Source organism: Corylus avellana, chromosome ca1, assembly GCF_901000735.1.
Source record: "Corylus avellana chromosome ca1, CavTom2PMs-1.0".
Lineage (NCBI taxonomy): Eukaryota > Viridiplantae > Streptophyta > Magnoliopsida > Fagales > Betulaceae > Corylus > Corylus avellana.
In genome coordinates, this window is record NC_081541.1 from 26,765,631 (window position 1) to 26,793,459 (window position 27,829).

The 27,829-nt window shown below is 35.2% G+C and overlaps 3 protein-coding genes and 1 non-coding gene across 5 annotated transcripts; 3 read left to right on the top strand and 1 right to left on the bottom strand.

The window, feature by feature from the left end:
* Positions 1-74, top strand: TRNAR-UCG (transfer RNA arginine (anticodon UCG)). The gene has a single exon. It is a non-coding gene; the product is annotated as a tRNA-Arg (tRNA).
* Positions 75-2,685: 2,611 nt separating this feature from the next.
* LOC132166898 (uncharacterized) lies at positions 2,686-6,071 on the bottom strand. The gene is made up of 5 exons (XM_059577754.1): positions 5,892-6,071; positions 5,614-5,640; positions 5,329-5,451; positions 4,414-4,642; positions 2,686-3,853 (listed from the first exon to the last, which is right to left on the bottom strand). Exons 1-5 carry the CDS (start codon positions 5,945-5,947, stop codon positions 3,044-3,046), a joined length of 1,245 nt encoding a protein of 414 aa, XP_059433737.1. The 5' UTR covers positions 5,948-6,071; the 3' UTR covers positions 2,686-3,043.
* Positions 6,072-8,616: 2,545 nt separating this feature from the next.
* On the top strand, positions 8,617-15,776 carry LOC132189017 (cleavage and polyadenylation specificity factor subunit 3-I-like). 2 transcript variants are annotated; one of them, XM_059603487.1, is made up of 6 exons: positions 8,617-9,074; positions 9,219-9,412; positions 9,575-9,672; positions 11,809-11,854; positions 11,940-12,089; positions 13,944-15,776. In XM_059603487.1, the coding sequence occupies exons 2-6, from the start codon at positions 9,263-9,265 to the stop codon at positions 15,585-15,587; spliced, it is 2,088 nt and encodes a 695-aa protein (XP_059459470.1). In that variant the 5' UTR covers positions 8,617-9,074; positions 9,219-9,262; the 3' UTR covers positions 15,588-15,776. The 2 variants fall into 2 exon arrangements, with proteins under 2 accessions (XP_059459470.1, XP_059459478.1); XM_059603495.1 differs by lacking the exon at positions 8,617-9,074 and having other exon boundaries at positions 9,341-9,430.
* Positions 15,777-20,073: 4,297 nt separating this feature from the next.
* On the top strand, positions 20,074-26,890 carry LOC132161779 (cleavage and polyadenylation specificity factor subunit 3-I-like). The gene is made up of 6 exons (XM_059571965.1): positions 20,074-20,150; positions 20,774-20,971; positions 21,140-21,237; positions 23,467-23,512; positions 23,601-23,750; positions 25,075-26,890. Exons 2-6 carry the CDS (start codon positions 20,822-20,824, stop codon positions 26,716-26,718), a joined length of 2,088 nt encoding a protein of 695 aa, XP_059427948.1. The 5' UTR covers positions 20,074-20,150; positions 20,774-20,821; the 3' UTR covers positions 26,719-26,890.
* Positions 26,891-27,829: the final 939 nt, after the last annotated feature.

Consider the following 27,829-nt stretch of genomic DNA (forward strand, 5'->3'; position numbering starts at 1 on the left):
GACCGCATAGCGCAGTGGATTAGCGCGTCTGACTTCGGATCAGAAGGTCGTGGGTTCGACTCCCACTGTGGTCGTCTTTAAGACTTTTGATCTTTCTTTTTATATTGAATCGGAAGTCTGCAGTCGCCGCAATAACTATGGAATTGTTCTTTCGCTATTTTTCTCATGTAATTTTTTACTTAATCATTTGTCTTGTTGGGGATAAATGAATCTCATTTGGGCCAGATAACCCGAAGGGCCACAGCCCATCAATGAGGCCATGATGCAGGTCTCAATCAGCAGGCTTTATAGCTAGTAGATATTCACTTCGAAAGAGTCAACAATAAAGACTGCAGAAGCCCGGTTGACCGAAGACCAACCCCCGAGAACAGACTCTTGGGAATATCAAATCATTCGCTTCTTGGGATCCCTTAGACAGATATCGTTGGATATTCCAACTCTCATCACTCAATAGATGATTTTCTTTGGGTTAGAAACTCTTGTCACAACTATCCAATATCGCAAGAATAATGTTAGAGCTCATATGCAACTACTATTCTCAATTCAAATCAAGCTACACGGATAACATAGAGAGAAAGAGAGAGAGAGGATCAAACTAGAAGACTCGGATAGGATCAACGTGAAGTAAAGATAATATCGAAAGAGGAGCTCTAATTCGGGTAAACGTGTTAGCCTATTTATAGGCCAAATCCCCTGTATCAAAGACATGTTTAATTATTCTAGCGCTTACACTTATTTTCTCAGAGATTTTACTTGAGCATCGGAGGGAGATCACACCGTACCAGAAATTGTTCTAACATGTCTATTTTTTTTTAAAAAAAAAAAAAAACAAAAAACAAAATCTAGTGGAAATTTTATAAAATCATGAGAATCACACTATTGAAATTGAAAATTGAGAGCTTTAGTTATGCATATGTCACTACAAAACTATGCATGCATTTCATTTACTTGCAGATACGAGGTAAAACAATTCATGATAAAAAACATTTTAATATATACTTGTTGGTAAGACGCTTGGTTTACTTACCCAAACGGGCCAAACTAGCTAAATACTATGAATGTAAAATACCTTATGTACTGAGCTTTCCTCTGCATTACGTTCACATGTTAGAATTTATCCCCTCTTAGAACCCTAAAGCTTTTCTTTGTATTCTTAACAACTCTTCCCCCTAGAAACCCTAACTTTTTCAAAACCAGGTTATCTCGGTCAATTGAGTAATATTAGAAAAAACACTTTTGTCCTCATTTTATCCCTTCAAAGACGATGCCGTAAATCTAATAATAATTTTAAAAAACGCATTATTTTTAAAAAATAAAAGTTTTCTTTGTAACATTACTCGCAAAAATAATGTTGTCGGCCGGCATTCACAATGGGTTGCCAGGTCAAAGCCATACAGATAAAATCTTGATGTATTAGGGACCTCATTATGAAAAAAGAAAAAGAAAAATTAAATAAATAAAAGAGAGAATAACAACTTAATTGTAACTGGTTTTTTGTTCTCGTAATATATAATACAGATTCCTTTTTTTCTGTACAATTTTAAGGCCCATTAAAATATACAGGCTCTCTTCGATTCATCAAAGAGACTGCTCTCACATGGCTGTTAGCGAGAAAGGTGAAGAGCAGAGTTGCAGGCGGCTGGCTGCGGATGGCTTAATTATTGGCTGCTTCGTAGGCCATGAAAATGAAAGAGTGATGACCCGGGGGTCACTCGATGAGGCACGTAACGGGAAGACACCATGAAACCCTGGCCCACAAGTCCTGACCAACTTGTGGGCTCTGGCCCACACTCTACTAAAACGCATGGGGACCACCTTATTTACCTAAGCTGTGGCCAACATATCCACATGTCAATTATTCCCCACGTGTCGACAATGATATTACCTCCCCCTCTCATTCATGGGTCAAATCTTGTGTGAGAAAGACCTCTCATGAATTAAAGGAACACATAATACGAGCCTTCGAACCTGCGGGTCCTACCCCAGCATATTTCTTCTCTTCTTTTTATTTTTTTTATTTTTATTATTATTATTATTATTTATTGGTTTTTTTAAAAAATAAAATAAAATATGGGATGGGGGCATTTTGAGAAAGAAAAAAAAAAAGTCAAAATGATCGAATTGCAATAATTTGAAAGTTTAGGGAGTCAAGTGTCACGTTTTAAACATTGAATATAAAAATGCAAATGAGTAGATAGTTCATGGGGGTAAAATGTATTTTTTCCTATTTTATAATTATAGAGATGAGGTTAGCATGATATAATTATAGTTATTTTCCTAAGGAAAATATCAAAATCACTCTTTCTACTTTATTTCTTTATCAAAAAGTCACGTGTTTTCAGTTTTATCATACTGATAAAGTTGAAAGCACATAGGAGTTTTTGATAAAGAGTAAAAGCATAACGAGTAATTTTGATACATTTCCTTTTGTCTTTTTCCAATATTATATGTTGCTATCCTTTTTGGAGTTTTGTTGTTTCTTTTATGCTGCATTCAAATTTCTTATAATAGATTAGAGATCCTCCTCAACCATTCCTAGTTTGGCACAATTAGGGTGGTCAAAATCACAAACACTTTTGGTAAGACAACTGAATGCCTGTATTCTATTTCAGGCAATTCTAATATGTTACAGAGAATCAAACTCTTTGACTAAAAACTCCATATACAAAAAAATATATAAAAAAAAAATTATGATTCATATTTCGAAGCAAAAAGTTACAATTTATTTACAGCTTTGCTGGTCACAGACTCACAGATGCAGTTCACAAGTTCATTTGTCTGAACCAGAAAGCAGTTCCTGTTAGAATATTTTCTACACCTCTAATATTTAATGTCACTAGGCCATTAATCTTATACTCCCAGAGTATGCTCTCATCTATGTCATCACTGTCCCATGTCCAAAATACAAGAATTGTGCGATCATAAGCTAGGTTACCAGTTTACAACTTCTCCCTCACCTCCAATTATGGATGCCACAAGTTTTTGCCCTAATGAGTTAAAGGGGAGGATTTGGATGTAGTCTGAGGCTAGACAAAATCAGAACTTACCGTCTGCAGTAGATTTTTCCTTCGGCGTCGTCCTTAATGATATTGCCAAGGCTCTTTGGAAAATCACTAGGCCAGAAAACCATGTCACTCCCCAAAACAGCCATCTTTGAAAGATGATCAGCTGCTCTGTTAGTTTCGCGCCATGAATGAGAAATCTTATACTTTTCAAACTTCTTTAGGAGTTCCCAAATATGATACAGACAGCTAGCAGCCTTTGGACTAAAAGGCTGCTTCTTATTAATGGTTTTCACAACACTAAGTGAATCAGACTCGACCCATATTACTTTAATTCCAAGACCTAAAGCAAGAACAAGGCCTCTCCATACAGCCCATAGTTCAACCAAGAAAGTATCGTCTACGGGTGCTTTAGAGACGAAAGCACATATCGGGTCGCCCCTATAATCTCGAAGTAATCCACCAAAACCGGCGTTTTCTCGATCTACAGATCCATCAGTATTTAATTTTGTCCATCCAAACTTTGGCTTTTGCCATCTACACCATCTAATTGATCCAGCAACTGGACTAAGAAGATTGCTCAATTTTTCAAGGTTCATCTGGACAAAAACCATCCCATTGCTTTTTTTTAGCATAACAGAAGACTTGCTTGCATTCTTAATTAATTTCTCTATTCTTAGTTCTTCTTTCTTAGCCTTGTGCTTCTTACCTTGGAGGTGTGTTTCTAAACAATTTTTACTTGTAGTGCTAACCAGGCAAAGAGCACAGCTCCATTCCTTCTGAACTTTCTTTGGACTGGTTGGCCGAGTAACATTTATTTCTGTACTGCCGTAATTGGCCGCCAATGTTTCCTGATACAGAGAAACAAGAAAAGATAAAATACATGTGATGGCTTCATTCAGCAAAAATTGAATCAACCTTGAAAAAATTAGCATTAAGCTATCCACCCACTTACATCTTCTGAAAGCAGCCATTCAAGACCAGAAAAATGGTGGGGTTTGGGGTTTGGAGGGAGGGATCCATTTTTTAGTTGTAATTATAAGATGAGTAATACTACATATTACATTTTTATCCTACAATTGTTCAACAATGCCGATGTGGCAATCTCAACCAATCCTAAAGGATGGTTGGGAATTCAACGTCAGCATTATGGAATAGTTGAACAATAAAAATGTGGTATATGCAAATAGATGTCATGGCTCCATAGCTTTTCAAATCTAAATTTTTTTGGCCAGACATATGACCTCCAACTTCACATTGTTTTTTGTTTACTCCTTAGAGTAACACATCAAAATAGCATGTTCCAAGGCAGAAATCAGTACCTAAATTAGAAATCATTAAACAAGTTAAGTGTAGTTCCTCAATTGCACCATCCTTCCACATTACAATTTCAGGTTATATAGAAGCCTACCTGACAACTTAAGAATTCTTCCTCCTTCCCTTTCAGTTTGTTTTCGATAATATTTCTCTCAGTCACATCTAGAAAGTTGCTCTGCTGAGTCTCTGCTGAGTTCAGTGCATGGGAACTCTCAGAAATATAGGGCCTTATGAAGTGCTTGTAGACATAAGAAGCACCGCCAAAGTAAGGTATCACCAATAAAACAGTTGCCATACCCTTTGCATAAGACCAGAATGGAAGCCTGTCATGAAAAACAAGTTTAAAGCAAAAAATGCATTCTAAGACATGGCAGGACACCATGAAATCGGCATCTTCCACACGCATACACACACATACAAACACGTAAAAGACACACACATGCAGAAAGAGAAACAAGTGATCAGTCCAGCCAAAGCTTTTGAGCTATGACATTCTCAAGCAAAATTTACTCAGCATTGGGAACTTGAAAATCCAATTTCAACCAGAAAGGGACAGGATTTTTGATGTGTTATGCAACATATAACATCCATCCGCACATATGCAACGTTCAATTTAGCCGCTTCCGCAATAAAAATGCTAAATGTATTTTCAAGTGTTTACTCCCTCATTGAATTTTAAAGTGGTACTAATTTTTTTACTAAGAGATGGGTACCAAGATGATGTAAAACTTATTTATTGGAGAGGATCAAAACAATTAATAAAGAAAAATTATACGGGTACCAATGATTAAGCTCCACATTATTTTAGTACCCATCTTTTGGTAAAATATTTGGTACCCATAACATTTCTCAATGTGTATATTTCACATCAATGGTGATTTTTATTGTAAGCACTTGGAAGTACACGTAGGATTTCTATCGATGTCAAACTAATAAAACTATGAGATGGAAATGTTCCACTAGAAGATAACAGAATGTAACTTTTTCACAACAAAAGAAGCTTAATTACCATTCAAAAAGCTTTGCAAGCAACCACTCCAAGATATTAATCAAAGAAAACAGGACCCAATAACTGAGACATTGCTGATTTTTGGAGATGGAACCACTCTCTATTACCCGAACCGAAACATACCTGTACCATAATGTTGAAATTACAGGTCAAAAAAACAAACTAAAACTAAAGTTCCTTGACATTCAAAAATCAAAATAAAACCATAAGTTTAAGAACCAAGTAGACCCAATAAGCATATAATAAAACCATTCTATGAGAAACGCAAGAGGGATAGCCACGTACAGAGGAAAAAGCATAGTGAATGAAGGCCTGCAGATCAAAGACAGGGAATAATGAATCAAAATCACAGAAAACAATTGTACATTTGTCGCTTAAAATATCCTAACTGCAGCAAGCAACATTCACACTTCTGCAAAATAAGATCACAAAAAAAAAAAAAAAAAAGAAAAAAAAAAGGAAAATATCTACCAAAGTATGCAAATAAATGAAGGGTCTGCATCAAATCAACAAATAAATGACCCCCATAAAAGGAAAAAGAAAAAGAAGCTCAGAAGTCAAACCAGGAGAGAAAACCGAAGAATTTTGCGACAAGCTTGAGAAAAACTCCCCAACCCATTTCTTCAGTGTCGTTGTTCTTCCTTGTTCTTGGTTTTCTGCAGGAATTTTTTGAAATTTTTGTAGCTCGGAATTCGGAAAGGGTGTAAACGGTGTTCAGCTCACAGAGAAGCAAGGCAAGTAAGCCGAGGAGTCAAACAAAGTAAAGTTGGACAATGTTCCCAAGTACCTCGGAACATAGAGAATAACGTGTGCACGCTCTATGGCCATTGGAATTCTTCGAGGCTAAGTCTCCGTCGTATGTATCCAATCAGCATTCGTCAACATGTGGAATTGTTTTCCAGGTTTTTCTTTTCCAATTAATTTATAACGATTAGAAGCCCCATAAAATAAAAATAAAAATAAGAGTTAAATACCTAATAGTCCCATGTGGTTTACAAACTTTATTTTTATGTCATGTGGTTTCATTTTTATCACAGAAGGTTTCTGTGATTTTGATAAATGACCAAATTAGTTCATCTGTTAGTTGACCGTTAGGAATTTCATGTGGACCAATCATATGCTGACACGTGGCACATACTTAATTTTTTTTTTTAAATAAAAAAATAAGTATTTAAAAAAAAAAAAAAGAGGAAAAAAACATTGGGGGTGGCTCTTTGGCCATGGGGGTGGCCAGGCCACCCCCAGTACCCACTGGGGGTGGGTTTCAACCACCCCCTTGGGCACCAACGAGGTGGCTGAAACCACCCCCAACCACCATTGGGGGTGGTTTCGACCACCCCCTAGGCTCCATGCGGGTGGCCGAGGCTGCCGAGCCACCCCCAGTGGATACTGGGGGTGGTTTCGGCCACCCCTTGGGCTCCAAGGGGTGGCCGAGCCACCCCCAATGTTTTTTTTTTTTTTTTTTTAATTTTTTTTAAAATAAAAAATTTAAGTAGGTATCACGTGTTAGTATCTGATTGGTCCATGTTGAATTCCTAACGGTCAATTAACGGATTGACTACCTTGGTCATTTATCAAAACCACATGGACCTCCTATGATAAAAATAAAATCACATGAGGGTAAAAATAAAATTTGTAAATCACAAGGGGCTATTAGGTATTTAACCCTAAAAATAAAAATAAATAAAAGGATTTATAACGATTGGAAGGGCAAAGGACATGTGTTAGGTAAGTATTAATTGCTCTTCTTATTCTTCTTTTTAATGCTTTTATTTATCCTAAGTTGTCTCACAAGCTCTCCCTTCCTTGTGATTTTGCATATTAAAAATTAAAATTTTAAATCAAATCGAAGAAAATGTATAATTTATAAGTATATTTAAAAAAATAAATAAATAAAAAAAATTGCAATTTCAAATAGCAGGTACATTTCTAAAAATGAGCAATTTTAAAGATCTCAAAGTGTAACTCAATCGACTGAAAATTATATTTCACAAAACAAAAGTCAATAGTTCATCCATAGATATTAAGATCTGAAAATAATTCTAGCCATCATGACCTTCCTCCTTTGTATCTACACATACATCTATGTGATTGTGGAAATTACCACGGTTATTTTTTAAGTCATAACTCCCACCGTATAAAGCTTATTGAGTTTTTGAGCTATTGAATTAGGCAATCCGAAAATGAATCTCTTTCTCACTCCCCTCTATCAGAAAAGGAGGCTTGGCTCTGAAATGGTGGTAAGGCAAGAACCATATCGAGCACAGGTCTCACTCTACAAGTTCTTTGGACCGGTAACCATGCATGATGCAACCCTGCTACTCACCAGCTCTATTGTTAACATATTATGCAGTTACAATACTCTACAACAGTATGCAATTTCATTGTCATACCCTGAAACTTGAATGATAAGATGATAAAATAAAATAAGCATAATTATTTGTCAAAATTGTGCTTTATAAAAATCAACCTTGACGGTTTAAATTAACATTAAAAAGAATCCAATAAGTGCTACAAACCAATTTTTTTTTTTTTTTTTCAAAATTAAAATTTGACATTTTCATCATTTCCACCCCTAAGCCAAACGTTCGACATATTACTCGAGCGTTCGATGCTAACCCTAAGCCAAACATTCGATATATTCCTAAAACATTTGAGACTATTAAAATAATGATTATGTGATTCAATTTATCTCTTCTTATTAGTTTAAACTTTTGTAATAATTGGCAATTTAACATGTTATCAGAACCAAATGTTGTAGGATCGAATCTTAACTCTATCAAATCACTTCCATTTAAATAAATATTTCACGTATTGGGCCTCACCTATTAAAAATGAGTTTGAACTCACACATAATGAGAAGTGTTAAAATAATAATTAAGTGATTACATTTATCTCTTTTTATTAATTTAAACTTTTGAGATAATTGATAATTTAACATAGACTAACCTTAAGCAAAACGTTCAACATTTCCTTGGTACATTTGAGGTTGACACTAAGCAAACGTTCGATTTTTGTCTATAGAGAATTTTAACTTTTTAGCACTTCGACCAATCTTATCCATTATCCATGCCTATAGATAGTACCTCATGACCTTCATCTCTCTCTCTCCGCTTTATTCTTTCCTGGAAATACATAAAAAGCTTTTTGTTTCGTATTGGAGCTAAAAACCCTTCACAAACACACAAAAAAAAGAAAGAAAGATACCCATAAATCACTAAAATGCATTTTTTGGGGAAGCTTTTTTCTTCATCTCCTTGAAATTTTCTTGATTTTTTTTTTAATTTTTTGGAGGGAAAAAAAGGTTACACCAAAATGGGGAAAGGTAAGGCTCACCTTAAGCGAATTGAGAACAAGATCAACAGGCAAGTACCGTTCTCGAAGCTAGGTGATGCATATTCTTATATAAACCTAGAAGTCGTATTTGGGCAGGTGGGTTATTGAGCACATGGAGGATGCTGGCATGTGGGCCCTAAGAATGCATTATAGTAGTCTCCCATTTTCTTGAGCTACTTGTGTAATCTAATGGTAATCAAGTTGAAATGGAATCGTGAGCTTCTATTCCAACTTTGATTTTTGTTTTATTAAATATAAAAATACAAAGGCAATCAAATTATGTTATACACACGGCCAAGAAATAATGAAAATATCCTTAGTACCGACAATATTGACCCCGGGTCATGCTGAAGCGGTCCACCTACTCAACCCGCTCTCTCTCTTTCTGCAGTTTCAGAAATCTTTGAACAGTGTAATCTCTCTCTCTCTCTCTCTGTGTATGCATCTTTTGAAATTAAGTGTTGAGTGGGAAGCTGGGTATTAGTGTTTAGTTGAATAGGTTAGATAATTATTTAAATTGGAATTTAAACTTTTGTTGATGTTTGATTTTGCAGTTTGATTGAAGGGTTTGTGGTGCAGTTTTGGTCAAGAATAGATAATGGCTTCAACAGGGCCACTACAGCCTCTCAAGAGACGGGATTCATCTGCAACTAGAGAAGATGATCAACTTATTATAATCCCTTTAGGGGCGGGTAATGAAGTGGGTCGGTCTTGCGTGTACATGTCCTACAAGGGGAAAACTGTGCTTGTGAGCCACTAACACCAAGTACTCTGAATTTTCTTTTATTCTTTTTGTTTTTTGTTGAAAAAAAATTTACGTTAGTTTTTATTATCATATTTTAGATTTTTTTTTTGTTCACGTGTGAATTGAATTGTTCTTTCTTTTTTGCTACTTTTTCATGGACGATAGTTTGATTGTGGAATTCATCTTGCTTACTCGGGCATGGCTGCTTTGCCATACTTTGATGAGATTGATCCTTCAATGATCGATGTGCTTCTCATCACCCAGTATGTATATCTTTTCTTTTGATGTTTTTAAAGTTTCACTTTATACCTTACTGAAATGCTTTATATTCCTTTGTTTCCCCAGCTCGTGTAGCTCTTTTGTATTAAGTGAATAAGTTCAAGATTCTAAATTTGCAAAGTTTGGGGTTTTATCTGCAAGTGGTGCTTCTTAGACAAGATGCATGGTACTGCCAAATATCATATTTTAATTGTTTATTAGCAATGAGGATCTCTTTTACTACTAGTAATTCGGTTGAGTGAAATTGTGGCAAGGAAGGGTGGAAAAATTTATCCAATAGTTCCTTTCCCTCTTTATATCTCAACTGGTTTCCATTGTTCCCTCTTTATATATCAGCTGGTTTTCTCTTTCTGCAATTTCCCTTCATTTTATCAATTGGATAAAGTTGCATTTACTCTTTTCAACAATGTTGATGTAATGGCTATACAGTTGGCCGTCTAATAACTAATAATGGCATAATACACCAAATCTATCTGCTATTAGCATTATGCAACTATAAGGTTCCTATTTGACATAAAATAAAAACTTTATTTACAAGTGCTCATCTTTATTTCCTCTACTTGTAAAATTTGAACAAGCAATGACTTGTAGGGCAATGTAGCATAGTTATATACAATTAACTTAAATGTTTGTAACATGCTTCATCCAAAATCTATTCATTAAAAATTTAGTTAATTAGTAAACTTCTTCAGGCAAAATTGGTATATTTGGGATGATATAAGTGTTACAGATATATATTCCATAGTTATATTTGTCAGCATATTCTATGACTATTAGGTAATAGAATACTCATTATTAGAGGGTCAATTAAGTTTAATACTATTTAGTTGCATATAGGGCTGTAATCAAGCCGAGTATTGGCTGTTCAAACTTAGCTTGACAAAATTTTACATAGGCTCAAATTCGGCTCGAACTTGAGTCGAGCTCTAGGAGGCCAGGAGGGTGTTTGAACTCGGCTTGAAAAAAAAAAAAGAACAAGTTCGAACTTGGCTTGAGCTCGACCCAAATAAATCAAATGGCTCGAGCTTGAGTTCGGATTGAGCTCAAGCTCGATGGTAAAGGAGACAAAAAAACCCCAAACATTAAGAGAAAAAGGAGAGAAGGAAGAAAGAATAAAGGTATTGTGTGTCTTTCCTTGTTTTCTCAAAAGCCAAATAGCAAGGAAAAGAAACAACTACAAAACAGTGGATCTAGATCTAGGGGTTTAGAGATATAAAATAAAAGAAGAAAAAAGAGCAGATAGTTTCTCTGATGTGGATACAGATCTAGGAAAAAAAACAAAAGCAGCTGGTTTCACAGACAGATGGAAGGACTTTTTTTTTTGGAGTAAGAAGCATTTGGTTTAGAGGCCGATGGAAGTGTGGTGGACAGGTGGTGTATGGATAAAAACGGAAAGAGAGAGGCGGTGGTCAGGAGACCAGAGTTCAAAAACAACACAAATTTATCTTGGCTCAAGAAAAGGAAAAAGTGAAATTTTCTCTTGGGAACATTGGAACCGTGTAGTTATTGAAAAAGATATAAGTGGTGTTTGATAACTCTTTTTTAGAGGTTTTTTTTATACAAGTAGTGTTTGATAACTCTTTTTAAGAGGATTTTTTTTTTTTTTTTCATTTTTTTTTTGTGTGTTTTGGTTGAAAAAGTGTTTTGATATGCCTTAAAGGTGAAATGAGTTTTGAGTTTTTTGTGAGGAAAGTTGTTTGTTAATATGTTTCCACTTTTTTGGGTAGTAAGGAAAAAGAAAAGGAAAGAGAGTTAGCAAACAAGCCGAGCTTTTCTACTTGGGACTATCCATGCTACGATTATGTTGACATTTCAATTGTAATTGCATAGAGAAATAGAGAATGTGTTTGATGTGTTAAAAGTCATGCACCACCACTAAATGACAAGCCCTTTCTTATATCTTGTGACTTGTCAGCATGGCAGGTTCTATACATTTACAGTAGCACTTAATTTTCTTACCTCTTTAGTAATGTAACACAGTGATGTGTATATATATATATATATATATATATATTTCTACCACTTGCCATCACTTCCTTATTCCAAATTGTCTTAGTTTTCTCTTCATTTTCCTTGCACGGTTTTGCCACTCTGTTTAACATGATGCTTTTGGCTTGCAGCTTTCACTTGGATCATGCTGCATCCCTACCATATTTTTTGGAGAAGGTATTTTGCTTTGTTCTGAATTAACATTAGTGTTTATGTCTGTTCTTTTCCCCACTGAAAACTAATATATCGAAATTTTGTTTAGACCACCTTCAAAGGTCGAGTTTTCATGACTTATCCAACAAAGGCTATCTACAAGCTGCTTTTGACAGATTATGTAAAAGTCAGCAAAGTTTCAGTTGAAGATATGTTGTTCAACGAGCAAGACATCAATCGTTCCATGGATAAAATTGAGGTCTCCACTTTTTCAATTCATATTTGTCTCTACTTTTGTATTCTTCCCAAAATTGGTCCTGTACTGTTAGATTGACTGTGGAATTATTTCCCATGCACACCTTGCCCTACATTGTGGCAAATTTTGAAGTTTACATTTTTATGGTCATTAAGTCAGGTTTCTATATTTGAATTTTTTTTTCCCTGATCATTCCATCTAGTTTCTTATGATGTTTTCTGTCCATGTTGCATTGACCCCTGAATAAAAAGGTGTTAATATTGGATTCTAGGAGTTTGGTGTTTGTGAATTTTCTCCCTCCCATTTGAACTCCAATATCATGATTTTTCAAATTGTATTAGATTTAAACCTCCCATTCAATATTGAAAGTTTCTCATGAAATATTTGTCATATTTGGTTTATATGATATTATGTGACCAAATGCAGGAGAGCTATCTTTATATGTTCTATAGTTGGATCTACTTGTGGTTTGGAACACGGAATCCAAGGAGGTAGTGTATTCTACCTGACAGAAGAATTATTTAAACCCAAAACGACTAGGGGTGGGCAGATTAATCGGTTACCGATTACCGGCCGTATACCGGTTTCGACCGAACCGATATTAACTGTAACCGATATACCGATATCCTTATCGGTTAAATTTTTTATACCGGTATGCTTATCAGTTCGGTTCGGTCCGGTTAGAAATTTCATATCGGTTAACCGTTTAACCGATATAAACCGTTAAGTAGGGATGCCAAAATGACGTAGTTTTGGGATTATATATATACCTATGTAACCTTATCTTAATTTGGGTTTGCGTAGGTGTGATTTTTTTTTTTTTTTAGTGATGGCATTGGATGAGATTTCTTTATCTTTGGTGAAAGCATTTTTCATTAACTAGTTTTGTTAGTCTAATTAGCATTCATTATGTTAATTAGTCCATTTGCTTTGGAAAAATGTATTTTATAATATAAAAAAAAGTTGTGGTGGATCAATATAAAAAAGCTCAATTTTTATCCCAAAAAACAAATATTTGGGTTCCAACAAAAAGTATTTGGACCCTAAAACAACTCATTTTTAATAAGTTATTTTAGCCCAACAAAAAGTATTTGGGCTCTCAAAAGTCAAAAAAACTCATTTTTTGCCCAACAAAATAAATCAATATAAAGCCCACGGTTTAACCGGTTAACCGGTTTAACCGAACCGTTTAACTGTGTACCGTTATAACCGATAATTTCGGTTAAAATTCTTATTGGTTCGGTATCGGTTAATAAACCGTTTAACCAAAAATTATCCATTAATAACTGATAAGAGCCAAAACCGGACCGTTTTGACCGATACTCAAGCCTAAAAACGACTACTAAAAATGAATACTACTAACATTCCAATGGGCATTGCACTAAGGGCCTTTGATATTCTTTTAGAAGGATCTCCAAACTTGATCTTGATGATACCTTCATATTCGGGTACTTGTTTGTGGAAATATGGTCTTTTTTTTCTTCTAGTATTAGTGTCGTGTTTCTAACATTCCAATGGGCATTGCACTAAGGGGCTTTGATCTTCTTTTAGATGGAGCTCCAAGCTTGATCTTGGTGATACATTCATGTTCGGGTATTTGTTGAACAGTCCAAAATTGTACACTTCAAAATAGTATTTAAGATATTTAAGTAAAGAAGTATTTGACTTAGATGCAGATCATTTGGCTACCTGGATATTCGATTGTTTTTTGTTGTTGATAAAATTCCATATCCAGGCATGCATCCTCACATTGTTATTCATTTTGTTAACATACGATTCTGTGGTAGATCCTATAAATCTAATAAAACATGAACTATTCTTCCATGTCTGTCTTCTGACGGAGTATAGTAACTGCAGGTTATCGATTTCCACCAAACTGTAGAGGTAAATGGCATTCGATTTTGGTGCTATACTGCCGGCCATGTCCTTGGTGCTGCTATGTTTATGGTTGATATTGCTGGTGTTCGAGTACTCTACACTGGAGACTATTCACGTGAAGAAGACCGGCATCTCCGTGCTGCTGAGACCCCACTGTTCTCCCCTGATGTATGCATAATTGAATCCACTTATGGTGTCCGGCAACATCAACCTCAGCACGTCCGAGAGAAGCGCTTCACTGATGTTATTCATACAACCATTTCTGAAGGAGGTCGTGTCCTTATTCCAGTTTTTGCCCTTGGCCGTGCCCAAGAACTGCTTTTGATTCTTGACGAGTATTGGTCAACCCATCCGGAGCTCCAAAACATTCCCATATATTATGCTTCTCCCCTTGCAAAAAGGTGTTTGAGTGTTTATGAGACATACCTCCATTCAATGAATGACAGGATACGCAGCAAACATGCAGCAAAGTCAAACCCCTTTGTGTTCAAGTACATATCACCAATAAAGAGCATTGAGAATTTCAAAGATGTTGGCCCATCGGTGGTGATGGCGAGTCCCGGAGGGCTTCAAAGTGGATTGTCACGACAACTATTTGACATGTGGTGCTCTGATCGGAAAAATGCTTGTGTTCTACCTGGATATTTGGTTGAAGGCACACTAGCTAAAACCATTATTAATGAACCCAAGGAGGTTACTCTCATGAATGGTCTCACTGCTCCTCTTAACATGCAGGTCCATAACATATCCTTCTCTGCCCATGCAGACTCTGCTCAGACAAGTGCATTCTTGGAAGAGCTCCTGCCTAACAACATAATTCTTGTTCATGGAGAAGCTAAAGAGATGGGGAGGCTCAAACAGAAACTCATTGGCCAGTTTGCTGATCGCAACGTCAAAATCTTCAACCCGAAGAATTGTCAGTCTGTTGAAATGTACTTCAACTCTCAGAAAATGGCAAAAACCATTGGACGGCTGGGTGAAAGGACACCAGAAGTAGGGGAAACTGTCAGCGGTTTACTGGTCAAGAAAGGATTCACCTATCAGATAATGGCACCTGATGATCTCCATATCTTCTCTCAGCTATCGACCGCAAACATTACTCAAAGAATTACTATCCCATATGCTGGTGCCTTTAGTGTATTAAATCACCGGCTCAAGCAGATATTTGAGAGTGTAGAGTCTTCAACGGACGAGGAGTCCGGAATCCCAATGCTGCGAGTGCATGAACGAGTTACAGTTAAGCAGGATTCTGAGAAACTCATTTCATTGCATTGGTCATCAGATCCTGTAAGTGACATGGTTTCGGATTCCATTGTGGCTCTGGTTGTAAATATCAACCGGGAGATCCCCAAGGTAGTTGTTGAAGCAGAGGCAATAAAAACTGAGGAAGAGAATGGGAAGAAAGTAGAAAAGGTTATTTATGCGCTCCTTGTTTCGCTCTTCGGGGACGTGAAGGCCGGAGAAAATGGGAAGCTGGTGATCACCGTTGATGGAAATGTGGCAGAGCTTGACAAACAGAGTGGGGATGTTGTGAGTGAAAATGAAGGCCTAAAAGAAAGAATAAGGACGGCTTTCCAGCGAATTCAAAGTGCTGTGAAGCCAATCCCTCTATCTGCATCGTAGCTGCTTCCCCTGCACTTACTTTTCTTTTCTTTTTCTTTTTTTTTTCTGTATTTTGGAGGTTAAAACTTTTGTATTTTGTATGCTACACAGTAATACTTATCACTTATCAGTAAACACTAATTGTAGTTTGTATTTACTATCACTGAGATATTATGTGTTATCAATACAGCTAGTGATTACTCTATAATATTTTGGTCTGTTGTGGTAAGGTAATTTTGGTGTTGACCTTATTTATATTTGCTGAATGTTTTTATTTTTTTACTTTCTGATGACTTTCATGAGATTTGCTTCATTATCTATCTCATGACTTTCTTGCATTGCACATATTGCGGCTGGTTCCATTGTGCGTGATGTGGTGTATTTGGAGAGAGCGAAATATTCAAAGTTTTGATGACTGCGAGAGAGAATTGGTCAATTTGAAGAAGTTGATGTTACAAACGCTGATTTCGTAGAGAATGATTTGGCCTACTCCAACTATTTTTAATTTTTCTTAGTTTCTAGATTTATGCAGTTCTTTCTCTTTGGAGTAGGGGTCTTTTGTTATACTCTCTGTATACATGGGTTGTGCTTCTCAGCCCGTTGTTTTAAGATACATTATTTATAAATAAAAAAATCTATCTTATTACAATGGTACAAATTATGTATTGAATCTGATCCATTGGGCCATAGCCTTTCATTTCTTTGTTTCTTTGTATTGTTTTTAATAATAATAATAATAATAAAAGGTCTGGATATATCATGCGTTAATGTAATTTATTCAAGTTACTGCTGAGGCCGTCTATTTTCCATCCAAAAGTCATTGTTCTGCCACGTGTCCCACTACTAATAAATAATAAATATTTATTATTTTATTAATAGTGGGACACGTGGCAGAACAATGACCATTGAATGAAAAATGAACGGCTTGTTTGAAATTTTAGAAACTAAAATTTCCTAAAAATTTCAGTAGATCCTCAGTAAAACTAAAATTTCCATGGATTTACAAAAGAAGAAAAGGTTTAGCATCTCAAACAATGTAGCCATGCCTCTCAACCTCGATGATTGACATTAATATTTCTTTCTTTTGATCCAAGGAGATACCCTACATTTCATTGCTTTCGCCCAACAGCACAAGAGAAGTAATTAATGTGGCCTTTGAATCTGATCCTTAGCTTATGGACTGTGTTCTCCGATATTACCTTTATTTTTTTAGCTAAAATAAACTACTATTTTGTCTTCACTTTCACTTTTTTAAAGTGGATGGTAGCATTTGGGAGTTTTTTTTTTTTGTTTTTTTTGTTTTTTTTTTTAAATTTTATGTTATGTAAAGGTGAAAATTGTGTATAAAAGTGGTTATTCTTAAGACAAGTATGTTAACAACAGGCCTTCAGTAATCGTATAACCATCGATTGCGGTTAATTGTTAATTGACTTAATGGTTGCAGGCGTTTACTTAAAAAATAATGGCCGCCTAAAACGGTTGTGGTTAAGAGGAAATATCTGGAACCTCAACCACAACCACTTGTACACCCTTATAGCACTGTTCACTCTCCAACAGAAGTAATGTTATAAATTTCTCTTATGTTTATCTTGTATTATTTCAAAAATGATATGGCTCTTAGAATTACTATTGAGCTTGTGATTGATCATTATTAGATTTTTATCCAATTGTAATTTTAAAAACCATCTCAATTTTAGAAGGATATAAGAGAAATTTTTAGAATTACTCATGCTCAAATGATAAAAAGAATTTGAACAGTCTCTTTCCTACCAAATTTTTTTATTTATTTTTTTCATTTCTCATTTCCTCTTCTCTCTTTCTTTTTCTTGCATACCCACAAAATTACCACATTATTCACTCTTCACTTTTTCTTTTTCTTTTTTTCTAATGTTGCCTAGAGATATACTAATGATTTAAGAATTGATAATGATGAAATATCATAGTCAGAAAAAGAAAAAAATTTAAAATATGACAATTAGGGAAAAGACTCATTTTTAAAAATATATTATTAAAAAAAATAAAATTCCAAATATATAAATGCTAGAGAAAAAAATAAAAAAATCATTAAAAATTATATTTAAATAAAATAATGAAAGCAAATGTTTAATTTGATAAATAATTAAAATAAAAAAATGTGAAATAAATTTGAAAAGACAAGTCAATGATACTAATTCCTAAGTCGTTGAAATGTTCCAGTTATTCTTCTTTTTAATGCTTTTATTTACCTAAGTCTCCCTAACTCCCCCTTCATTATGATTTTGCATATTAAAAGTTGCAATTTTAAATCAAATTGAAGAAAATGTATAATTTGAAAGTGTATTTTAAAAAAAAATTGCAATTTCAAATAGCAGATACATTTCTAAAAAGTGAGCGATTTTAAAAGTTTAACTGTAATTTTAAAGATCTCAAACTGTAACTCAATCAGCTAGAAACTATATCTCATGAAGCAGAGGTCAGTAGTTAATCCATTAAATATCAAGATCATAAAATAATTCTGCCCATCATGTCCTGCCTCCTATGTATCTACACATACATCTATGTGATTGTGAAAATTACAAAAATTACATATGCAGATGGGTGAGTCTACATTCACAATAAGAATAAGGATCACTAATTTTGTTAGGAGCTTTTACTAAGAAAATATCATTCTCATATGATTATGAATTAGGATCCTCTTCATTTTATTTGAATAGTTTAATATCCAGTTAGTTATAGTGGAATGATATTTTTGTCCACTCAAAAAGTGAAAAGACAAAAATACCCTTCCACTATAACTAACTGATATTATTCTGTTCATTTAAACCAGATAGATAAGATAAGCAATTAGAGTTAATGTATCATATAACTTTATGTGCATGTGTGTTTATATATATATACAAAGCAATAAAACAATAATACAATGTAATGATTGACAATCTTTTGAATTTTAAGTCTTATTTATTTTCTTTTCACACATCTCTTACAAAGTCATACTCGGTTAACGGTTATTTTTGAAGTCATAACTCCCACCATATGAAGTGTATTGAGTTTTTGGACCGGTAACCATGCACCCCCGCTACTCACCAGCTCTATTATTAGCATATTATGTAGTTACAATAATCTACAACAGTATGCAATTTCATTGTAATACCCTGAAACTTTAATAATAAGATAATCTACAATAGTATGCATATTATGTGGTGACGGGCTCGCCTTCCCAGACAGTAGTTATGGCTCAAACCGGACATTCCACAGCAGGTGGGAACCCCGATGATAACACTCAAGGGGGAAAACTACACTGGTCGCCCCTTTCCACCTTTTTAATTAGAAAAAAATAATAATAAGATAATAAAATAAAAATAAGTATAATTATTTGTCAAAATTGTGCTTTATAAAAATCAACCCTTATGGCTTGAATTAACACTAAAAAGAATCCAATAAGTGCTACAAACCAATTTTTTTTTTTTTTTTCAAAATTAAAATTTGACATTTTCATCATTTCCACCCCTGAGCCAAACGTTCGACATATTGCTGGAGCGTTCGATACTAACCCTAAGCCAAACGTTCGACATATCCCTAAAACATTCGAGACTAACCTTAAGCCAAGCGTTCAACATTTCTTTGGAACATTTGAGGTTGATCCTAAACAAATGTTCGACTTGTACCTTGAACGTTCGGCTTTTGTCTAAAGAGAGTTTTAACTTTTTAACCCCTTCAATCTTATCCATTCTCCATGCCTATAAATAGTACCTCACGACCTTCAACTCTCTCTCTCTCTCTCTGCTTTATTTTTCCCGGAAATACATAAAAAGCCTTTTGCTTCTTGTTGGAGCTAAAAACCCTTCACAAACACAAGAAAAGAAAAAAGAAAAAAGAAAAAAGAAAAAGATACCCATAAATCACTAAAATGCCTTTTTCGTGATGCTTTTTTCTTCATCTCCTTGCAATGAACCCTCTTTAAGGTTTTATTTTTATTTATTTATTTATTTTTTCTTGAAAAAAAGGTTACACCAAAATGGGAAGAGATAAGGTCTAGCTTAAGCAAATCGATAACAAGATCAACAAGCAAGTGACATTCTTGAAGCTAGGAGATGCATATTCCTATAAAACCCTAAAAGTCGTATTTGGGCCGGTGGTTATTGAGCACGTGGAGGATGCTGGCATGTGGGCCCTAGGCATCCATTCTAGCAATCTCCCATTCTCTTGAACTACTTGTATAATCTAATGATAATCAAGTTGAAATGGAAGCGTGAGCTTCTATTCCAACTTTGATTTTTGTTTTATTAAATTTAAAAATACAAAGGCAATCAAATTAGGTTATACACACGGCCAAAAACCAATGAAAATAACCTTAGTACCGACAATAAAAAAATGAAAATGAAAACTCAACTATGATCAAATTTTCAAAAGAACAATTAAGGAAACAAAAAGCAATTATCAGATTTTCCAACCCATATTGTCTCCGGGTCATGCTGAAGAGGTCCACCTACTCAACCCGATCCACTTTCAGAAACCATTTTTGTTAAACCGCAAAACTCACTCGTACTTCAAATTAGGGTTTTAGCGCTCTCCCTCTTTCTGCATTTTCAGAAATCTTTGAACAGTGTAATCTCTCTCTCTCTTTCTCTCTGTATTACTTTTCTTTATGCGTCAAAAGAAATCTTAGGGCACTGTAATTTCTCACTCTTATTGGTTTGCGTTAACTCCTATTGTGTGCGCGTGTGTATTTGCTGAATTTATTATATTTAGAAATCTTTTTTTTTGCTTCTGAGTTGAGATTCAGCTCACTTTCACTCTCTTTGATTTCCGAGAAACCGCGAGAAAATAACGGAAATCGCAAAGAAAATTACAGAAATGAAAAGCTGAGAAGAAAATAAATGAAACGAGAGAGAGAGAGAGAGAGAGAGTGGGAAGCTTATTAAGGCGTTCATATTCTAGACATTACTAGATTTCAAATACGTATATCCTTCCCATTTCAATTTTTATTCTTATTTTTAATTTGCGGGTTTCTTGAGTTGCTAGGCTCAATTTGTTGATTTTTTTTTTGTTTTTTTGGTATGAAAAATCTCTCTTCATGATTCACTTGAACTTTTTGGCAGCCAAAGGTAGAAATTATTGCTTTTTTCAATTAAGTGTTGAGTGGGAAGCTGGGTATTAGTGTTTAGTTGAATAGGTTAGATAATTATTTAAATTGGAATTTAAACTTTTGTTGATATTTGATTTGGCAGTTTGATTGAAGGGTTTGTGGTGCATTTTTGGTCAAGAATAGATATATAATGGCTTCAACAGGGCCACTACAGCCTCTCAAGAGACGGGATTCATCTGCAACTAGAGAAGATGATCAACTTATTATAATCCCTTTAGGGGCGGGTAATGAAGTGGGTCGGTCTTGCGTGTACATGTCCTACAAGGGGAAAACTGTGCTTGTGAGCCACTAACACCAAGTACTCTGAATTTTCTTTTATTCTTTTTGTTTTTTTGTTGAAAAAAATGGCCAATTTACGTTAGTTTTTATTATCATATTATAGATTTTTTTTTTGTTCACGTGTGAATTGAATTGTTCTTTCTTTTTTGCTACTTTTCATGGACGATAGTTTGATTGTGGAATTCATCCTGCTTACTCGGGCATGGCTGCTTTGCCATACTTTGATGAGATTGATCCTTCAATGATCGATGTGCTTCTCATCACCCAGTATGTATATCTTTTCTTTTGATGTTTTTAAAGTTTCACTTTATACCTTACTGAAATGCTTTATATTCCTTTGTTTCCCCAGCTCGTGTAGCTCTTTTGTATTAAGTGAATAAGTTCAAGATTCTAAATTTGCAAAGTTTGGCGTTTTATCTGCAAGTGGTGCTTCTTAGACAAGATGCATGGTATTGCCAAATATCATATTTTAATTGTTTATTAGCAATGAGGATCTCTTTTACTACTACTAATTCGGTTGAGTGAAATTGTGGCAAGGAATCGCCAGGTGGAAAAATTTATCCAATAGTTCCTTTCCCTCTTTATATCTCAATTGGTTTCCATAGTTCCCTCTTTATATATCAGCTGGTTTTCTCTTTCTGCAATTTCCCGTCATTTTATCAATTGGATAAAGTTGCATTTACTCCTTTTCAACAATGTTGATGTAATGGCTATACAGTTGGCCGTCTAATAATAATAATGGCATAATACACCAAATCTATCTGCTATTAGCATTATGCAACTAAAGGGTTCCTATTTGACATCAAATAAAAACTTTATTTACGAGTGCTCAACTTTATTTCCTCTACTTGTAAAATTTGAACAAGCAATGACTTGTGGGGCAATGTAGCATAATTATATACAATTAATTAAATGTTTGTTACTTATCAAAAAAATATACAATTGACTTAAATGTTTGTAACATGCTTCATCCAAAATCTATTCATTAAAAATTTAATTAATTAGTTAACTTCTTCAGGCAAAATTGGTATATTTGGGATGATATAAGTGTTACAGATATATATTCCATAGTTATATTTGTCAGCATATTCTATGACTATTAGGTAATAGAATACTCATTATTAGAGGATCAAAAAAGTTTGATACTATTTAGTTGCATATAGGGCTGTAATCAAGCCGAGTATTGGCTGTTCAAACTTAGCTTGACAAAATTTTACATAGGCTCAAATTCGGCTCGAACTTGAGTCGAGCTCTAGGAGGCCAGGAGGGTGTTTGAACTCGGCTCGAAAAAAAAGAAGAAGCAAGTTCGAACTTGGCTTGAGCTCGACCCAAATAAATCAAATGGCTTGAGCTTGAGTTTGGATTGAGCTCAAGCTCGATTGTAAAGAGGACCAAAAAAACCCCCAAACATTAAGAGAAAAAGGAGAGAAGAAAGAAAGAATAAAGGTATTGTGTGTCTTTCCTTGTTTTCTCAAAAGCCAAATAGCAAGGAAAAGAAACAACTGCAAAACAATGGATCTAGATCTAGGGGTTTAGAGATATAAAATAAAAGAAGAAAGAAGAGCAGATAGTTTCTCTGATGTGGATACAGATCTAGGAAAAAAAAACGCAGCTGGGTTCACAGACAGATGGAAGGACTTTTTTTTTTTTTGGAGTAAAAAGCATTTGGTTTAGAGGCTGATGGATGTGTGGTGGACAGGTGGTGTATGGATGAAAACGAAAAGAGAGAGGTGGTGGTAAGGAGACCAGAGTTCAAAAACAACACAAATTTATCTTGGCCCAAGAAAAGGAAAAAGTGAAATTTTCTCTTGGGAACACTGGAACCGTGTAGTTATTGAAAAAAGATACAAGTGGTGTTTGATAACTCTTTTTAAGTGGTTTTTTTTATACAAGTAGTGTTTGATAACTGTTTTTAAGTGGTTTTTTTTTATACAAGTAGTGTTTGATAACTCTTTTTAAGAGGATTTTTTTTTTTTTTTCATTTATTTGTTGTGTGTTTTGGTTGAAAAAGTGTTTTGATATGCCTTAAAGGTGAAATGAGTTTTGAGTTTTTTGTGAGGAAAGTTGTTTGTTAATATGTTTCCACTTTTTTGGGTAGTAAGGAAAAAGAAAAGGAAAGAGAGTTAGCAAACAAGCCGAGCTTTTCTACTTAGGACTATCCATGCTACGATTATGTTGACATTTCAATTGTAATTGCATAGAGAATCTGTTTCATGTGTTAAAAGTCATGCACCGCCACTAAATGACAAGCCCTTTCGTATATCTTGTGACTTGTCAGCATGGCAGGTTCTATACATTTACAGTAGCACTTAATTTTCTTACCTCTTTAGTAATGTAACACAGTGATGTGTGTGTCTATATATATATATATATATATATTTTTTTTTTTTTCCAACACTTGCCATCACTTCCTTATTCCAAATTGTTTTAGTTTTCTCTTCATTTTCCTTTGCACGGTTTTGCCACTCTGTTTAACATGATGCTTTTGGCTTGCAGCTTTCACTTGGATCATGCTGCATCCCTACCTTATTTTTTGGAGAAGGTATTTTGCTTTGTTCTGAATTAACATTAATGTTTATGTCTGTTCTTCTTTTCTCCACTGAAAACTAATATATCGAAATTTTGTTTAGACCACCTTCAAAGGTCGAGTTTTCATGACTTATCCAACAAAGGCTATCTACAAGCTGCTTTTGACAGATTATGTAAAAGTCAGCAAAGTTTCAGTTGAAGATATGTTGTACAATGAGCAAGACATCAATCGTTCCATGGATAAAATTGAGGTCTGCACTTTTTCAATTCATATTTGTCTCTAGGCTTGTATTCTTCCCAAAATTGGTCCTGTACTGTTAGATTAACTGTGAAATTATTTCCCATGCACACCTTGTCCTACACTCTGGGAAATTTTGAAGTTTACATGTGTATGGTCATTAAGTCAGGTTTCTATATTTGATTTTTTTTTACCTGATCATTCCGTCTAGTTTCTTATGATGTTTTCTGTCCATGTTGCATTGACCCCTGAATAAAAAGGTGTTAATATTGGATTCTAGGAGTTTGGTGTTTGTGAATTTTTTCCTTCCCATTTGAACTCCAATATCATGATTTTTCAAATTGTATTAGATTTAAACCTCCCATTCAATATTGAAAGTTTCTCATGAAATATTTGTCATATTTGGTTTATTTGATATTATGTGACCAAATGCAGGAGAGCTATCTTTATATGTTCTACAGTTTGATCTACTTGTGGTTTTGAACACGGAATCCAAGGAGGTAGTGTATTCTACCTGACAGAAGAATTATTTAAACCCAAAACGACTACTAAAAATGAATACTTCTAACATTCCAATGGGCATTGCACTAAGGGCCTTTGATCTTCTTTTAGAAGGATCTCCAAACTTGATCCTGATGATACCTTCATATTCGGGTATTTGTTTGTGGAAATATGGCATTTTTTTTTCTTCTAGTATCAGTGACTTTTTTCTAACATTCCAATGGGCATTGCACTAAGGGGCTTTGATCTTCTTTTAGAAGGAGCTCCAAACTTGATCTTGGTGATACATTCATGTTCGGGTATTTGTTTGTGGATAGATTGGTATTTTTTTCTAGTATCAGTGACGTGTTTTTTCCAAAATGGTTCTCTCTTTCTTAAAAGAGTTCCTGGAGAGAGTGTTGACACTGGATCTGCAACATCATTAAAATACTTGTATTTATAGAGAGAAATTATATGCACACATGATTTATGCTATTGTTGTCCAGGTGAGTGCTCTCATGATTCTTAGTTTTAACATAGAAGTTGCCCTTTGTTTTTGTAATTGAAAATGAAGGCTATTTTAGGTCCATACTAATTTGGACGGGGTTAAAACTTTCCGACATGGATTCCCCTTCAATTTTGATCCAATTATAAACTAATGCAATACAATTTGTCCAGAAAAGTGTAACCTAGATATTTGATTGCTTTTGGTTGTTGATAAAATTCCATATCGAGGCATGCATCCTCACATTGTCATTCATTTTGTTAACATACGATTCTGTGGTAGACCCTATAAATCCAATAAAACATTAACTATTCTTCCATGTTTGTCTTCTGACGGAGTATAGTAACTGCAGGTTATCGATTTCCACCAAACCGTAGAGGTAAATGGCATTCGATTTTGGTGCTATACTGCCGGCCATGTCCTTGGTGCTGCTATGTTTATGGTTGATATTGCTGGTGTTCGAGTACTCTACACTGGAGACTATTCACGTGAAGAAGATCGGCATCTCCGTGCTGCTGAGACCCCACAGTTCTCCCCTGATGTATGCATAATTGAATCCACTTATGGTGTCCAGCAACATCAACCTCGGCACGTCCGAGAGAAGCGCTTCACTGATGTTATTCATACAACCATTTCTGAGGGAGGTCGTGTCCTTATTCCAGTTTTTGCCCTTGGCCGTGCCCAAGAACTGCTTTTGATTCTTGACGAGTATTGGTCAACCCATCCGGAGCTCCAAGACATTCCCATATATTATGCTTCTCCCCTTGCAAAAAGGTGTTTGAGTGTTTATGAGACATACATCCATTCAATGAATGACAGGATACGCAGCCAACATGCAGCAAAGTCAAACCCCTTTGTGTTCAAGTACATATCACCAATAAAGAGCATTGAGAATTTCAAAGATGTTGGCCCATCGGTGGTGATGGCAAGTCCCGGCGGGCTTCAAAGTGGATTGTCTCGACAACTATTTGACATGTGGTGCTCTGATCGGAAAAATGCTTGTGTTCTACCTGGGTATGTGGTTGAAGGGACACTAGCTAAAACCATTATTAATGAACCCAAGGAGGTTACTCTCATGAATGGTCTCACTGCTCCTCTTAACATGCAGGTCCATTACATATCCTTCTCTGCCCATGCAGACTCTGCTCAGACAAGTGCATTCTTGGAAGAGCTCCTGCCTAACAACATAATTCTTGTTCACGGGGAAGCTAATGAGATGGGGAGGCTCAAACAGAAACTCATTGGCCAGTTTGCTGATCGCAACGTCAAAATCTTCAACCCGAAGAATTGTCAGTCTGTTGAAATGTACTTCAACTCTCAGAAAATGGCAAAAACCATTGGAAGGCTGGGTGAAAGGACACCAGAAGTAGGGGAAACTGTCTGCGGTTTACTGGTCAAGAAAGGATTCACCTATCAGATAATGGCACCTGATGATCTCCATATCTTCTCTCAGCTATCGACTGCGAACATTACTCAAAGAATTACTATCCCATATGCTGGTGCCTTTAGTGTGTTAAATCACCGGCTCAAGCAGATATTTGAGAGTGTAGAGTCTTCAACGGACGAGGAGTCTGGAATCCCAACGCTGCGAGTGCATGAACGAGTAACAGTTAAGCAGGAGTCTGAGAAACACATTTCATTGCATTGGTCATCAGATCCTGTAAGTGACATGGTTTCGGATTCCATTGTGGCTCTGGTTCTAAATATCAACCGGGAGATCCCCAAGGTAGTTGTTGAAGCAGAGGCCATAAAAACTGAGGAAGAGAATGGGAAGAAAGTAGAAAAGGTTATTTATGCGCTTCTTGTTTCGCTTTTTGGAGACGTGAAGGCTGGTGAAAATGGGAAGCTAGTGATCACCGTTGATGGAAATGTGGCAGAGCTTGACAAACAGAGTGGGGATGTTGCGAGTGAAAATGAAGGCTTAAAAGAAAGAGTTAGGACGGCTTTCCAGCGAATTCAAAGTGCTGTGAAGCCAATCCCTCTATCTGCATCGTAGCTGCTTCCCCTTCACTTCCATTATTTATTTTATTTATTTTTTTTTCTGTATTTTGGAGGTTAAAACTTTTGTATTTTGTATGCTACACAGTAATACTTATCACTAAACACTAATTGTTGTTTGTATTTACTAGCATTGAGATATTATGTGTTATCAATACAGCTAGTGATTACTTTATAATATTTTGGTCTGTTGTGGTAAGGTAATTTTGGTGTTGACCTTATTTATATTTGCTGCATGTTTTGATTTTTTACATTGTCATGACTTTCATGAGATTTGCTTCATTATCTATCTCATGACTTTCTTGCATTGCAGATATGGCAGCTGGTTCCATTGTGTGTTTTGGAGAGCGGAATATTCAAAGTTTTGATGACTATGAGAGAGGATTGATCCATTTGAAGAAGTTGGTGTTATAAATGCTGTTTTCATGGAGAGTGGCTTGACTTACTCCGACTATTTTTAATTTTTCTTAATTTCTAGATTTATGCACTTTTTTCGACTATTTCTAATTTTTCTTAATTTCTAGATTTATGCACTTTTTTCTCTTCGGAGTAGGGGTCTAACTCTCTTGTATACTCCTTGTGTACAAGGGTTGCACTCCTCTGCTCGTTGTTTGAATATACATTATTTATATATAAAAAACAAAAAAAATCTAAAGAAAACTTTACTTTGGCTCCCTAAACTTCCATGCAAGTTGACAAACTCTCTTCAAACTTTCAAATATCTTATTTTGGACTCATGAACTTTCAATTTATATCACTTTGGACCCTTCTGTTAGTTTTCAATATTAAACTCAAATGGAATGAATTTTTGTGCCCATTATACCCTCACTCGGAAACTACACCGTTTTGGGCCCCAAAACTACAACACTCACTCCAGCCCAAAACGATGTCGGGCATTAAAATTATCTTCTTTATTTATTTATTTATTTTTTAAAAAGGTAAAATATTAAAAAAAAAAAAATAATAATAATAAAATAGGAGTGGTTGCCTGTCTGGGGGTGGTTCGAACGGCCAAGGGGGTGGTTTGGCCACCCACAAAATGGAAAAAAAAAAAGAAAAAAAAAAAAAAAAAGAGTGGGAGGAAAGCTTGGTATGCCCCTTCGAAGTTC

Coding starts and splice junctions, on each gene's coding strand:
- LOC132166898 (XM_059577754.1), bottom strand. CDS start 5,947: ATGGGTTGGGGAGTTTTTCTCAAGCTTGTCGCAAAATTCTTCGGTTTT. Junction 5,452..5,613: donor TTCACTATGCTTTTTCCTCT/GTACGTGGCTAT, acceptor ATTATGGTACAG/GTATGTTTCGGTTCGGGTAA. Junction 4,643..5,328: donor CTTGCAAAGCTTTTTGAATG/GTAATTAAGCTT, acceptor TTTTCATGACAG/GCTTCCATTCTGGTCTTATG.
- LOC132189017 (XM_059603487.1), top strand. CDS start 9,263: ATGGCTTCAACAGGGCCACTACAGCCTCTCAAGAGACGGGATTCATCT. Junction 9,673..11,808: donor GATGTGCTTCTCATCACCCA/GTATGTATATCT, acceptor TTTGGCTTGCAG/CTTTCACTTGGATCATGCTG. Junction 11,855..11,939: donor TACCATATTTTTTGGAGAAG/GTATTTTGCTTT, acceptor AATTTTGTTTAG/ACCACCTTCAAAGGTCGAGT.
- LOC132161779 (XM_059571965.1), top strand. CDS start 20,822: ATGGCTTCAACAGGGCCACTACAGCCTCTCAAGAGACGGGATTCATCT. Junction 20,972..21,139: donor ACAAGGGGAAAACTGTGCTT/GTGAGCCACTAA, acceptor CATGGACGATAG/TTTGATTGTGGAATTCATCC. Junction 23,751..25,074: donor GTTCCATGGATAAAATTGAG/GTCTGCACTTTT, acceptor TAGTAACTGCAG/GTTATCGATTTCCACCAAAC.